This window comes from Gymnogyps californianus, chromosome 26 (genome assembly GCF_018139145.2).
Source record: "Gymnogyps californianus isolate 813 chromosome 26, ASM1813914v2, whole genome shotgun sequence".
In the NCBI taxonomy this organism is placed as follows: Eukaryota; Metazoa; Chordata; class Aves; order Accipitriformes; family Cathartidae; genus Gymnogyps; species Gymnogyps californianus.
Genome location: NC_059496.1, coordinates 1,260,640 through 1,275,308, shown reverse-complemented (window position 1 = coordinate 1,275,308; position 14,669 = coordinate 1,260,640). Strand labels below are relative to the sequence as shown.

Genomic DNA, 14,669 nt, shown 5'->3' with positions numbered 1-14,669 from the left:
TTGGTTTAGGAGCACTATTCCTAGTGAAAGGGCAGGAACAGGTTCTTCAAGAGGGACTGTGGTGGGTTGACCCTGGCCGGATGCCAGGTGCCCACCAAAGCCGCTCTATCACTCCCCCTCCTCAACTGGACAGGGGGAGAAAATAAAACGAAAGGCTCATGGGTTGAGATAAGGACAGGGAGATCACTCAGCAATTACCGTCACGGGCAAAACAGACTCGACTTGGGGAAAAATTAGTTTAATTTAATGCTAGTCAAATCGGAGCAGGATAATGAGAAATAAAACCAAATCTTAAAACACCTTCCCCCCACCCCTCCCTTCTTCCCAGCCTTAACTTTACTCCTGATTTTCTCTACCTCCTCCCCCCCGAGCGGCGCAGGGGGACGGGGAATGGGGGGTTGGGTCAGTTCATCACACATTGTTTCTGCCGCTCCTTCCTCCTCAGGGGGACGACTCCTCACACTCTTCCCCTGCTCCAGCGTGGGGTCCCTCCCACGGGAGACAGTCCTTCACAAACTTCTCCAACATGAGTCCTTCCCACGGGCTACAGTTCTTCACAAACTGCTCCAGCGTGGGTCCCATCCACAGGGTGCAGTCCTTCAGGAACAGACTGCTCCAGCGTGGGTCCCCCGCGGGGTCACAAGTCCTGCCAGCAAACCTGCTCCAGCGTGGGCTCCTCTCTCCACGGGGCCACGGGTCCGTAGGTCCTGCCAGGAGCCTGCTCCAGCGCGGCTTCCCACGGGGTCACAGCGTCCTTCGGGCATCCCCCTGCTCCGGCATGGGGTCCTCCACGGGCTGCAGGTGGATATCTGCTCCACCATGGACCTCCATGGGCTGCAGGGGGACAGCCTGCCTCACCATGGTCTTTACCACGGGCTGCAGGGGAATCTCTCTCTCTGCTCCGGCGCCTGGAGCACCTCCTCCCCCTCCTTCTTCCCTGACCTTGGTGTCTGCAGAGTTGTTTCTCTCACATCTTCTCACTCTGCTCTCTCTGGCTGCAACTGCTACTCCCCTGTAACTTTTTTTGCTTTTCTTAAATATGTTATCACAGAGGCGCTACAACTGTTACTGATTGGCTCGGCCTTGGCAAGCGGCGGTCCGTCTTGGAACCCGCTAGCATTAACTTTATCAGACATAGGGGAAGCTTCTAGCAGCTTCTCACAGAAGCCACCCCTATAGGCCCCCCCCGCTACCAAAACCTTGCCACGCAAACCCAATACAGGGCCAAACTGCTCTTCTTAGAAGAACCTCCTCTGATTAGAGAGACGAGTTGCCGCATTGAGGTGCCTGTTTCTGTGGAATGAAAGAGAATGTTCATTTGCTCACACTAGATTATGACACATGAAGGTATTCCCAGTAGTAGCTGGCATAGGCGTTAGCCATGTCCTACTTTCAAGCAACGGAAAGATGGGCCAGAGAGAAAAGCCCCGTTGTGCAAAAAAGCCTTTAGGGGAATGCATTGTGCCATAGATTGTTTCTTCACCCCAAGGAAGAATGGACACTGAACAGGATTAGTGGTCTCAACTCCCTGAAACATTTGCTTTCTGATGAGACAATTCTGTTCCTGGACAGTCCATCTCTTTCCACTGACCAAGAGTGGCCAGGAGTTACTAGCTTTGTTGTTGAAGGCACTGCAAAGGGTCTGTTAGACAGGAGACTTACAAGCAGATGTGAACTTGGGAGAGAAGGGCGGGGAAAACTGAATTCCGGAGAAGAGGTACCCAAGCCATCTAAGGCAAATGAAGAAAAGTGATGTTGCATGAGGAGGAGGGGAAAAGGACAGGGGTGATGATCATTTGCTGAACATGTTTTCCTCCTCACTTTCAGTTTCTGAGTGCATTTGGGCTACCTCCCTGCAGCAGCACAGCACCTGGACCTCAGCATTGCCATCTGAGTTCTCAGGGCTCCCTGTTCAGCATTGCAATGGAGACACAAGAGTGTCCCGAGGGTGAGTGGGGCTGAGGCAGTGCAGGATCATGATCAAGCACAAGCTTCCAGTCAATGCCTGATATATGCCTGATTGCCTGCTCAGGGAACGTCCGTGGCTGAAAGAGAGAGCACTTTGCCCATGCCTCCTCTTTGGGCTTTCGTAACACTCAGGTCAGACAAAACACTGTCCCTGATCATTCCCTGCCTCAAACTTTATACCTTTTACAGTGAGTTGGAGATGGCCAAGGCAGGCACCTAGGCAGCCCAGAGAGTTCCTGGGATGGAGGGGCCCTTCTACTCAGTGATTCACCCCGCCTACACTGGGATGCATTGTTCCTGAAGGTGCTTCCATGGGGAGGGTGCTCCAGATTCACTGCTCTCTGTAAATCACATCCCGTGTGGATGGCTGAGAGAGAACTGTGAGAGAGCTGAGGGATTGAGATCGATCCCTAAGATACAAGCAAGGTGGAGAAAGGGACAGAGAGAGATTAAGAGAGTGGGGAAAATGAGGGACATGTATTGGCACACTGGCCCCAGACACTCTGCCCAAACCTCTTCATGTCCACTGAGGTGTGAGAGTGCCCATTAGCTGATGGCCCACAGCTCTGACTCTGCACTGACAACCATGCTGCCTGTATTTCTGTTCCGCAGTGTTAAGGACGCAGAGAGGGTATCTAGAGGAAAGAGCGAGCTGGAATAAGAAGACATGCAGGATAGGACTGTACCAAGGCACATGGTCTCGCTTCCTAGTTGCCACTGTGCAAAGAGCCCCTGGCACATTAACCACACCTGCCTCAGCAAATCTAGCACCTACCTGTAATGCCCAGCATGACGTGACAACCTTTCCTCTGAGGGTAATGGAGAATGAAAGGCAAGGTCTGGGTGCCATCCTCTGCCTCTTCCCCGCTCCATCAGCCCCTTTCCAATTGTGCCTGAAGACCCTGACCCATGACTCAGCCATTGCTCTGCCCTTGCACTCTTCTGTCAGCGTCTCCTTCTGTGAGCCTTCAGCAGCACCTGGATGTCACCAGCTCTGAAGCGCCTCCTGGGTTTATAGAAGAGTCTCCTGAAGGTTGCTCCTGCAGCTCAACACTCTCTTTGTGTCACAGAAAGTGAGCACTGTGCAAGTGAAGCCCTGTGGGGATGAAAGCCCTGAGCTGCCCTCCCCTGGACCTCTATGCTCTTAGAAAGACGGAAATGAGCCAGGGGAATGAGCTGTCATCTCTTCAAACTCATGGAGCAGAACTACAATGAGATATGTGCCACAGCTCCTCCTTCCAGACTCCATGAATGGTCGGTGGGGAGGAAGGAGGCATTTCCTCTAAGCTGAGGAGACTGGCAATGTGGGACAGGATGAATCACCCACAGGGGTGCCAGGCTCTGCCCGTTGAGGAGAGAGGGAACCCAAACCTTTCCCAGAGGCAAAGGAACCTAACTTGCTGGGGACTAAAGTGAGCTCAGCTACTGATCTAGACTGCCGGTTAGGATTCCACCCTCCTGCAATAGTGCACAGGGTTCTCCTTTGCTCCTGCTTGTCGCAAATGGGCGACTGAGATCGCTTAAAGAACCACTGTATTAGCAAAAGTGGTTTTAATATGATGTTGTAAAAGTGCAGCTTAACAGAGTTCGATGGCAAGGTTCACTCTATTACTGTACGGCACAATCATTTGAGCAATGATCCAAAACTACCAAGGCACAAATCCAAGTTACCAAGGCACAAATCCAAGTTACCAAGACAAAATCAAAGTTACCATACTACAAGGTTATGGGCAATACCGGTCGCTTACCAAAGATCTGCAGTTGGTAAGAGGTCTCTCTGCCTCGAGGAGCAACCTTGAGAGGCGTCCCAGCTCAAGGGGAGATCACTGCCATGCAGGGAGGCTGCTTAGCCGGGAGAGCTCAAAGAAGGCTCACTTAGGCTGTCATATTTATGGAATAAAATGGTTGTCTTGTAGTCAAATTACATGTGATGTGAAAGGTATGCATGAGACTCCTCGTACCCACAACTGTCTTTGTGCCTTGACAAACGAGTCTTGGAAAAGCCACCCGCTATTCATGCGTTAATCACATGATCGATGTTCCAAGCTCACATGCATCGATGCTCACTGTGTCACTCTGCTCCTTTGTGGGTTTTCAGAGAACAGATTGAAACTAGACGAGTTCTTGGCCCATTTACGGCTCAGGCCTGTACCTCCTTTGGAGCCTGTACCAAACTACCGCTGGTTTGGTTAAGGGGTCGAGTGCATCCATCACAGGCTTTAGGTCAAGGGGAGCAAGAGGACATGATACCTCTCAGCTCTGTTGACTTGCACCTCATGACAAGTGGACTCCTCTGTCTCTCCACCGAAAGCAAAGGGAGAGAGGGACCCTGGGACGTCATTTAGGGTAAGCGACTGCACAGAGCATGGTCTCCAAGGAAGTCAGACTTGGTGGTCAGGGCTGGGTCCAGTGGGGTCTTGAGAACCTCGAAGGATGGACATTCCCTAGCCTGCCTGGGCAACTTGGTCCAATGCCTGTCTGTCCTCACGGTCAATGTTCTTCCTGTTCCAGATCAGAATCTCCCCTCTTTCAGGTTGTGATCATGTCTTTTGTCTTCCTGACGTGCGCCTCTCTAAACAGCCCAGCTCTTTCTTTTCAGTAACCTCCTTTTAGGTTCTGCAAGGCTGCTAGTGCATTCTTTTGAAGCTGTCTCTTCACCAAGCTAAACAAGAGCCACTTTCCTCAGCTTGTCCTCACAGCTCAGCTACTCTATGGCCCTGACCATCTTAGTGTCTCTGCTGAGTTCATGAAAGTTTATAAGTGTTTTTCTTGTACAGGGGTGGTGGGGTGCCAGGTGCAGTATTCTGGATATGATCTAATGAGTGCTGGTCTAATGAGTTTGTCTATTGCCTACTCTCCTGTTGATACAATCTCAAGTGCTGTTTGCCTTCCGTGCTGTCAGGACTCACTGCTGAATCAAGTCAGACCTACTGTTCCCCAAGGTCTGCAGGTCCTTTTCAGCAGGGTTGCTACCCAGTCAGTCAGTCTCCTCTATCTAGCACCATTATAGAGGGTTAGTCTGTCCCATGTTTCCTTCTGTCAGGACAGATCAGGGCATTTCTTTTTGGCCTATTCTACCAACACCAATGGAATTGGCATTGCTGTCTAGCTCCCTTGACATGGCAATCTGCCCGTTGAACAAATTGACTGCATCCCTCTGGTTTTGTGTCATCCCAAAACTTGACGAGGTCCATCCTATATACTTCTCAGGTCATTGGTAAAGCTACTGAAGAGGAGAGGTCTCAGAGCAGGCTCCCAAAGAGTTCTGTTTGTAGCTGGCCTTTGGGTAGAGTACGGACCATTCCCCATTACCCTGTGGGACCACTAATCCAGCCAGTTCTTCATCCCATCTTGTATACCATCCAGGCCCTAATGTCCCAGGTTGGATACAAGGACTTCTGAGGACCAGAATGGTCAGAGAGACTCTTTCTCCAGGCCTTCAGGCTGAGGTGACACTGGCTACTGAGGGGTTTACAAGTGGTTTGTCTTCTGTGGAGACCAGTGACGAGTGGTGTTCCTCAGGGGTCGGTATTGGGACCAGTGCTGTTTAACATCTTTGTTGGCGACATGGACAGTGGGATTGAGTGCACCTCAGCGAGTTTGCCAACGACACCAAGCTGTGTGGTGCAGTCGACACTCTGGAGGGAAGGGATGCCATCCAGAGGGACCTTGACAGGCTTGAGGGGTGGGCCCGTGCGAACCTCATGAAGTTCAACAAGGCCAAGTGCAAGGTCCTGCACATGGGTCGGGGCAATCCCAAGCACAAATACAGGCTGGGCGATGAGTGGATTGAGAGCAGGCCTGAGGAGAAGGACTTGGGGGTGTTGGTTGATGAGAAGCTCAACATGACCCGGCAATGGGTGCTTGCAGCCCAGAAAGCCAACCGTATCCTGGGTTGCATCAAAAGAAGCATAATCAGCAGGTCGAGGGAGGGGATTCTGCCCCTTACTCTGCTCTCCTGAGACCGCACCTGGAGTACTGCGTTCAGCTCTGGGGCCCACAACAGAAGAAGGACATGGACCTGCTGGGGTCCAGAGGAGGGCCACAAAGATAATCAGTGGGCTGGAGCACCTCTCCTATGAAGACAGGCTGAGAGAGTTGGGGTTGTTCAGCCTGGAGAAGGGAAGGCTCTGGGGAGACCTTACAGCAGCCTTCCAGTAGCTAAAGGGGCCTACAAGAAAACTGGAGAGGGACTTTTTACAAGGCCGTGTAGTAATAGGACAAGGCGTAGGGTAGATTTAGGTTAGATGTAAGGAAGAAGTTCTTCACTGGGAGGGTTGTGAGGCACTGGAACAGGTTGCCCAGAGAGGTTGTGGATGCCCCCTCCCTGGAAGTGTTCAAGGCCAGGTTGGACGGGTGCTTTGAGCAACCTGGTCTAGTGGAAGGTGTCCCTGCCCCTGGCAGGGGGGTTGGAACTAGGTGATCACTAAGGTCCCTTCCAACCCAAACCATTCTATCATTCTATAATTCTTCCAAGTCTTCAGCAAAACAGACATCAGGAGATCCTTCTGTTTTATCTCCCCTCAGGCCTACTTCTCTGCTTTGCTTCATGGACTCAGTTCAACTCCTCTTGAAGTTTGGGGGATGTCAGAGGCCAGAGGGAATTAACCCAAATGACCCTGATCAGCCTTAGCTGAGGCCTCCGTCCACAGTCATGGGCCTAGGAGCTCTAGGCATTAAGTCCCTACCCTACCCTATGCTGTAGGAGTACTGGTCTCCAGATCAGCCTCTGACTCTCCCATGCCCATGCCCATGCCCATGCCCATGCTCTTGTCTGGCCACGGAGCCCTTTGATCTGGACCTCAACTGCAGACTGTCTTCCTGGCTTGATCTTGGCACTGCCTTATCACTGTGGGCCTGCTTGGTGATCACTGGACCTGAACCGCATCCTAGTCAATGGATTGACTTCCTGGCTTGACTGCAGGCCACCATCCCCAGGCCTCTCCTGCTTGCCTTGCTCAGCTACTGTGGGGCTGGGGCCTGGCTGGAGAGGCGCCTGTGCTGCCAGCCATGGTGTCTCCCTCGGCTCCCAGCTTGTCTTCCTGTAGGGAGTAGCTCTGCTCTTGTTGCTTCCTGACAGAGGAGTTCTCCTCTGTCCAAGTATCTTTATCACAATACCTGCTCCTGACCTCATCGTCTAGCCTCACAGCAGGAAGAAAATATCCCCCAAATACCCCCAAAGGTATTCAGGAAGTATAACTTATCCCACTTAATGTGGACAGCTGAAATCACTCTAGAATCATCTGTTTCTCTCCATGGACCATCTTTCTACCTCCAGATGAACGCATGGTCCTCTTGGCCAATGGAAGAAAGATTAGAAAGGTGACTTATCAGAGGTGCTGTGCACAGATGAATCCAAAAGCAATAGTCTAAATGAAGGTCAAAATCTTAGGTCTGAACTTAAACTATAGTAAGATCTAAGCTCACATCTAATCTCTGATTTAGGCATCTGATCTGAGGCCTTTTTCTGTGGTCAGTGGAGAGAGAGCTGTTAAGTGGTGAGCATATAGTCACCCACCTTTGGACGTGATCAGTCACAAAAGGGAAATTTTTCTCTTCCCATGGGTAGCAGAAGGAACCAAGAGGAGTGGCTCAGAGAAGGTGATTTGGGAGAGGTTCATCTCAGATAGTTGTAAATGTCTCCACAGAAGCCATTGGCAATGAGTCAGTCTCATAAATCAAAAGACGAAGGTACTTTCAAGGTAAAACTTCTCTGAGCTGACTGAAGCTGGTTTTGGCTTCAGTTCACTGGCAACCCACGGAACATGTACTAGCCTCCTGGCTGTACAAAAGAAAGAAGATTTTGAAGTGGATGAGAATAGTTCTTTGTTCATTTAATGAAGTGCTCAAAGTGAACTTGGATGCTTCTTTTCTTTATTTATGTGCATTTTCAATTCAGTCACTAAAAAAATAATGAAATCCATTATTCATCCAGCTCAAGTGCCAGGGAGGTGGATAGTTATTTAGGGGATTCTCATCCACAGAAGAAAGTGTGCTCTTTATTGTCCACATCCATTACAGGGAGGAGACCCTGGTCCTCAGGCCATGCTACTCATAGTGCATAACTCCTATGTCTCCTGGGTCTCATCTGGCCTATGAGGATTCCCTTGCTACAGGAAAGACATTGAGGTGCTGGAGCGCCTCCAAAGAAGAGCAACGAAGCTGGTGAAGGGTCTAGAGCACAAGTCTTCTGAGGAGCGGCTGAGGGAACTGGGGTTGTCTAGTCTGGAGAAAAGGAGGCTTCAGGGGAGACCTTATCGCTCTCTACAACTACCTGAAAGGAGGTTGTAGTGAGGTGGGGGTCGGTCTCTTCTCCCAAGTAGCAAGCGATAGGACGAGAGGAAATGGCCTCAAGTTGCGCCAGAGGAGGTTTAGTTTGGATATTAGGAAAAATTTCTTCACCGAAAGGGTTGTCAAGCATTGGAACGGGCTGCCCAGGGAAGTGGTTGAGTCACCATCCCTAGAGGTATGTAAAAGACGTGTAGATGGGGCGCTTAGGGACCTGGTTTAGTGGTGAACTTGGTAGTGTTAGGTTTACGGTTGGGCTCAATGATCTTCAGGGTCTTTTCCAACCTAAATGGTTCTATAATCCTATGATCATTTCAGAAGCATCTCTTCTACACACCCACAGAGCCATTGCAATGGTCTCCTTCCAATTTCCCTTGAAGCCTTCTCTTGACTAGGATGCCTACAGTACCATAATCTCTATGTTACTTGTAATACTGGAATTAAGACATTCCGATAAGTTCCTGATGCTTGTAGTCATGGAAAACTCCTTTTGAGTCTGAAGGAAAACAGAATCAGCAACAAAGTTGTTTGGCAACAAAATAGGAAAAAGAGAAGAAAGGGGAAAAAGGGGCCATCTGAGTGTAAACAGGTTTCTGGTCAGTAGGCTTCTCTGACGGAGCCCTGCACTTGGTCACTAGCCTGTGTCCTGTGTTCTCATTAGAGCCTATTTCCAACTACCTCCGGCGCGGTGCATTCTCTGTTCTTAGTGGGCATCTGTGAATGGCAGTGAACTTCAAGCTAGACTCACCGGTGAGTAGGTTACAAGGTCTGTGTTGCAGCAAGTGGAGCAGGGCCACAAACATCCTGGACTCCAATGCCTGGGTGCATGCACTGGGGAGACCAGGAGCATCTGAGTCCAGGTGCTGGATAGAATGAGTGCCTAAGGCACACCTGGGTCCTCTCCTAGAGAGACTGATGGGCTGGAGAAGGCTTACTGGCTTCCTCCTTCCCACTGGCAGCACAAGACTCACAGGGTCCTGCTCACCATAGGCCTCAACGCTGCAAGAGCTGAGGAACTTGCGGAGGAACAGCATGGTGCAACTTGGCAAAACAGGCTCTAAGTCCTTGCCAGGCCTGGCTCTCCAGACTGTACCTGCACAGGTTGATCAGGATACACTTCTGCAGCTGCCACCGGCATTGGGTGGGCACCAGTGAGGACCCTCAGCTCCCTTCAGTCAGGGGAGCAGTCTCTGGAAGCAAGCCGTGTTGTAGAGGAGGAAGGTGGCCAAGGTGTCTGGGAGTCACTATCAGAACCCAAGTGTGAAAGGAAAAATGCTCTTGATTTTGTCAGAAAGAAAAGTTCATCTGGAGTGGAAGTGTGGGTCAGATCTTAACTCGATCTTAACTAGTTCCCTCAGCCACTCCTCATAAGACTTGTGCTCTAGACCCTCCAGCAGCTTCATCGCTCTTCTTTGGACACACTCTGGCACCTCAATGTCTTTCTTGCAGTGAGAGGCCCAAAAATGAACACTGTATTCGAGGTGCAGCCTCACCAGTGCCGAGTACAGGGGGACGATCACTTCCCTAGTCCTGCTGGCCACACTATTTCTGATACAAGCCAGGATGCTATTGGCCTTCTTGGCCACCTGGGCACACTGCTGGCTCATCTTCAGCCAGCTGTCAACCAACAGCCCCAGGTCCTTTTCCACCAGGCAGCTTTCCAGCCACTCTTCCCCAAGCCTGCAGCATTGCATGGGGTTGTTGTGACCCAAGTGCAGGACGCAGCACTTAGCCTGGTTGAATCTCATACAATTGGCCTCAGCCCATCAATGCATCCCTCTGTAGAGCCTTTCTACCCTCAAGCAGATCAACACCTCTGCCCAGCTTGCTGTCATCTGCAAACTTACTGAGGGTGCACTCGATCCCCTCGTCCAGATCATTGATAAAGTTATTAAACATGACTGGACTCAATACTGAGCCCTGGGGAACACCTCTTGTGACCGGCCGCCAACACTGGATTGAACTCCGTTCACCATAACTCTTTGAGCCCGGCCAGCCAGCCAGTTTGTTACCCAGTGAAGAGTGCACCCATCCAAGCCATGAGCAGCCAGTTTCTCCAGGAGAATGCTGTGGGAAATGGTGTCAAAGGCTTTACTAAAGTCCAGGTAAACAACATCCACAGCCTTTCCCTCATCCACTAAGCGGGTCACCTTGTCATAGAAGGAGATCAGGTTAGTCAAGCAGGACCTGCCTTTCATAAACCCATGCTGGCTGGGCCTGATCACCTGGTTGTCCTGTACATGTCGTGTGATGGCACTCAAGATGATCTGCTCCATAACCTTCCCTGGCATCGAGGTCAGACTGAGAGGCCTGTAGTTCCCCATATCCTCCTTCTGGCTTTTCTTGTAGATGGGCATCTGTACTGGTTTTGGCTGGGATAGAGTTAAAATTCTTCATAGCAGCTTGTACAGGGCTATGTTTTGGATTTGTGCTGGAAACAGTGTTGATAACACAAGGATGTTTTAGTTATTGCTGAGCAGTGCTTACACAGAGTCAAGGCCTTTTCTGCTTCTCACACTGCCCCACCAGCGAGTAGGCTGGAGCTGCACAAGAAGTTGGGAGGGGACACAGCTGGGACAGCTGGCCCAATTGCTCAAAGGGATATTCCATACCATATGATGTCATGCTCAGTAATAAAACTAGGGGGGAGGTTGGTGGGGGTGCTGCTGCTGGGGGACTGGCTGGGCATCTGTCAGCTAGTAGCAAGCAATTGTTCTCATTTGCATCACTTTTTTTTCTTGGGTTTTATTTTCTTCTCTCTTTGTTTTATTTTCCTCTTTTCCTTAGAATTCTTTTTAAAATTTCTTTTCAATTATTAAACTGTTTTTATCTCAACCCATAAGCTTCTTTCTCACTTTTACCCTTCCGATTCTCCTCTCATCCCAGAGCGGGGGAGTGAGCGAGCGGCCGTGTGGTGCTTAGTTGCTGGCCAGGGTTAACGCATGACACCTACCAATGGTTTGAGTGGAGAAACATTGCTCAGAGGATCTTCTCAATTTGTATTGGCATAGTTTATATCTCTACAACCTATGTGTTGTGATGTGTTTCGATTGCTGCAGGGCCATTTGCAACCCCTCACACTACTCTGTCCTTACGAACTCCTGGTTGTGCTCCATGCTCATCTTTAGCTGCTGGGGAATGGCACCTCTATCCATGCTCAGCCCCACCGTCTTCTATGCCATTAGACCCTCTGTGCCCAATGTAGAGACTGCTTCTTCTGCGGCATCATCCCTTTGCTGAGAGCAGCCAGCATGGGCACCAGCTCCTATGAAACATGAGCATTGCTCTCTCCTCCGCTGTGCTGCTGAGCTCCTTCACACTGTCTTCTGTGCTTTATGCCTGCATTATATGCATCATCCTGAGGATAACCTCTGTGCAAAGCCACAATAAGGCCTTCTTCACCTGCATATCCTTCACCTGCATATCCTATATTTCTTCACTCACTATCGCAAATGCTAGCGGCATGTTTGACCATGTGAGGCCTGAAGAGAAGCTGCTTTGTTGTAAGCTGTCTGCAAATGTGCAGGTTCCTCTAAGGAAGTGCATTCAGGAGAAGAATAGTTTTAGATAATTTAGGTGTCAGCCAACAGAGTCAGAAGACACAACCCTTTCAGTGTTTGAACTGACCCAGACAATGGAAACTGGGACTGCCACCTCTGATTCACTGATTCACTGTGCTCCTACTGCTGTAGGTGACGGAGCTTGAGCTTTTGCTCAAATACAGCCAGCAGCTTAGTCTCAGAAAGTTTTCCGGATGAACCCAGTGCAGAGATTCCCCTATGCCAGACTAGAGGCAAAGAACAAGCCGGGCATTTGGGATCTAAGACTAGCCTGAGCCCCAAGCTAAAATGTCAATGCAAACATGGAGCACTGCCCTATACTGAACTTCTCATTTGACTCCTCGTGTAAGTGCTACCCATTGTGCCCTGGGACAGAGCCTGAGGGGACAACACAGTCTGTGGAGAAGCTTTGTTTCACTCCTTCAAACCCTCCCTCTCCTCCCCTCCCTCTCCTCCCCTTGCATTTGGAATCATCCTGGGTCTGGAGCCATCTGCTCTGCTCCTTTCTAGGTCTACAAACAAATGTAAAGATGAAGGGAAAAACATCAGTCTTTATTGCATAGATTCTTCTTGTGCTTCCTTCTGTTAGATAAGTATTTTCATGTTAAAAAATAATAATAAATCAGAGATTTGAAACTTGAATAGTGAGTTTCATCTACTTTGCTGCAGGTGCCTGTGAGAACTTGTTTTCCCAAGGCTCCCTCTGCAGTCAGTGGAGACAAGAGAAAACGCTAGAGGCTGGGTCCTCCCAACCTATAACTGGCATGCAAAAGAAAGGTTACAAATCTCTTCCAGACACTCTTCTCTTGCTCTGCCTTTAGGTCAGGACATTTGATAGTCATAGCAATGAGCAGCTGTTTTGAAACAACGGCATTTCAGTGCAGACGGATGTCAGATGAGACTGTGTGGAACCGTAATAAATTTCAGTCATTATTTCGAGTACTAAAGAAGGCAAGTTATACTTGGTCCCTCTTCTACCCCCTCCCCCTTTGCTGAAGAAACAGAGAGCAAGAAGCTGTGGAAGAAAGCAGGGCATTACAGAAGAGATACTTGACATTACTTCTTTTGAAATCAACAGATTCTCAGGGATTCCTAGTCCAAAAAGGCAAGTACTGAAAAGTAGAAAGAATAGCTTTCAACATACATGTTTGGTTTGGTTTGATTTGATTTGATTTGATTTGATGGTTTAGCATTTGTGCAATAGAAGAGATGAGTTTGGCACATAGGTGTGAGAGATGTTTGCAATAGGTCTGAGTGAATTTGGAATTTCCCAGGAATGGGGTGAAATAGCTAACAGCCTCTTTAAAATCTTCTGTCCTGGAGAAAGAATCCTTTGTGAGTGTTTGAAAAAGGTAGAAAGAAGACAGGAAATGCTCTGAGGACTCTAACTGAAATGTACAACATAAAAATCAGGGTGTGAGCAATGCTTGAAGGACTCTCTCTCTCTGTGTTATATAGGAAGATTGAGGGAAAGGAAAGAAGCAGAAAAGGAAGGACCGAACTTTTCATCCAGACTGTGAAATTATCACACTTGCTTTTTGCCATGTTCCTGTCTCGGCAGGATGAACTGAAATTCAGCATGGGAGCAGAAAATGAATCTGCAGTTACTGAGTTCATCCTAGAGGGTTTCTCAGGGCTTGATCAAAGCCTACAGCTCTTTCTCTCTCTGGTCCTTCTGCTCATATACCTGACAACAGTGATGGGGAACGCAACCATCATCTTCCTCGTGTGTGTGGATCACCGCCTGCAAACCCCCATGTACTTTTTCATCAGCAATCTGTCCTTCCTGGAAATCTGGTTTACATCCTCCACAAGCATCAAATTGTTTGTGATCCTGAGTTCCGGTAGGAGAACAATCTCACTAAGCACCTGCTTTGCCCAGTCCTATTTCTATTTTGCCCTGGGCTGTACAGAGTTTGTTCTACTTGTTGTCATGTCCTTTGACCGCTATGTTGCCATCTGCCAGCCTTTGCATTATGCTGCCATCATGAAGCCTCAGCTCTGCATCCACCTGGTTGTTGCTGCTTGGGTCATAGGCATCACACTCTTGAGTTACCATCTGGTCCTCCTCTACAAGCTGACTTTCTGTGGCTCGAACAAGATCCACCATTTTTTTTTGTGACAACTCGCCCTTATTCAAATTGTCCTGCTCTGACACCAGCCTGCTTTGGAAAATAGACTCTGTTTTATCATCATTGGTCATACTGGGTTCCTTATGTTTAACTCTGGCATTTTACATGGGCATCCTTTTCTGTATTCTACACCTTCCAGCAGCCTCTGGGAGGAAAAAAGCTTTTACTACCTGTTCTTCCCATCTCATCACCTTGGCCATTGCATATGGGAGCTGCATTGCTCTCTATGTGTGTCCTTCAGAAGATGTTTCCTTGGAGACAAACAGAGTTGTAGCTTTGCTGAACACTGTCCTGTACCCATTCTTAAATCCGTTCATCTACAGTCTTAGAAACAAGACTGTGATACTGGCCCTAAACGAAGCCATTGCCCATGCAACAATGCAGCTTTTCCCCTAATCCTGGTGCATTTCTGGACAGCAATTCCAATGATCTGCTCTCATATGTTAAGCAATACCAATGCATATGTATGTAACCTCCAAATACAGATGCCTCAGGAGATTTATGTTCTTGTTGGATTGTGTTAGGTTAAGTGATAAGAAGCTCATCTGCACACACAAAGAAGGCACTGACAATGGCAGGAGGAGTAACTCAGTTAATACCCTGCCCCAGCTGCTCCCAGGCCCATCACAGCAGAGCCACCAGCTCATCAAGAACCCATCTCCACAACCTGAGAAGAGCACAGAGGCACAGTGGCAGGTGGGAACCCAAATTACAGGCTCCT

General features: G+C 49.2%; 1 protein-coding gene across 1 annotated transcript; it reads left to right on the top strand.

Annotated features, from left to right (window-relative positions):
- Positions 1-13,395: 13,395 nt before the first annotated feature.
- LOC127026029 (olfactory receptor 49-like) lies at positions 13,396-14,344 on the top strand. The gene is given in 2 exon segments (XM_050911143.1): positions 13,396-13,926; positions 13,928-14,344. Coding segments are annotated over 2 exon segments (948 nt in total).
- The last annotated feature ends 325 nt before the right edge of the window (positions 14,345-14,669 follow it).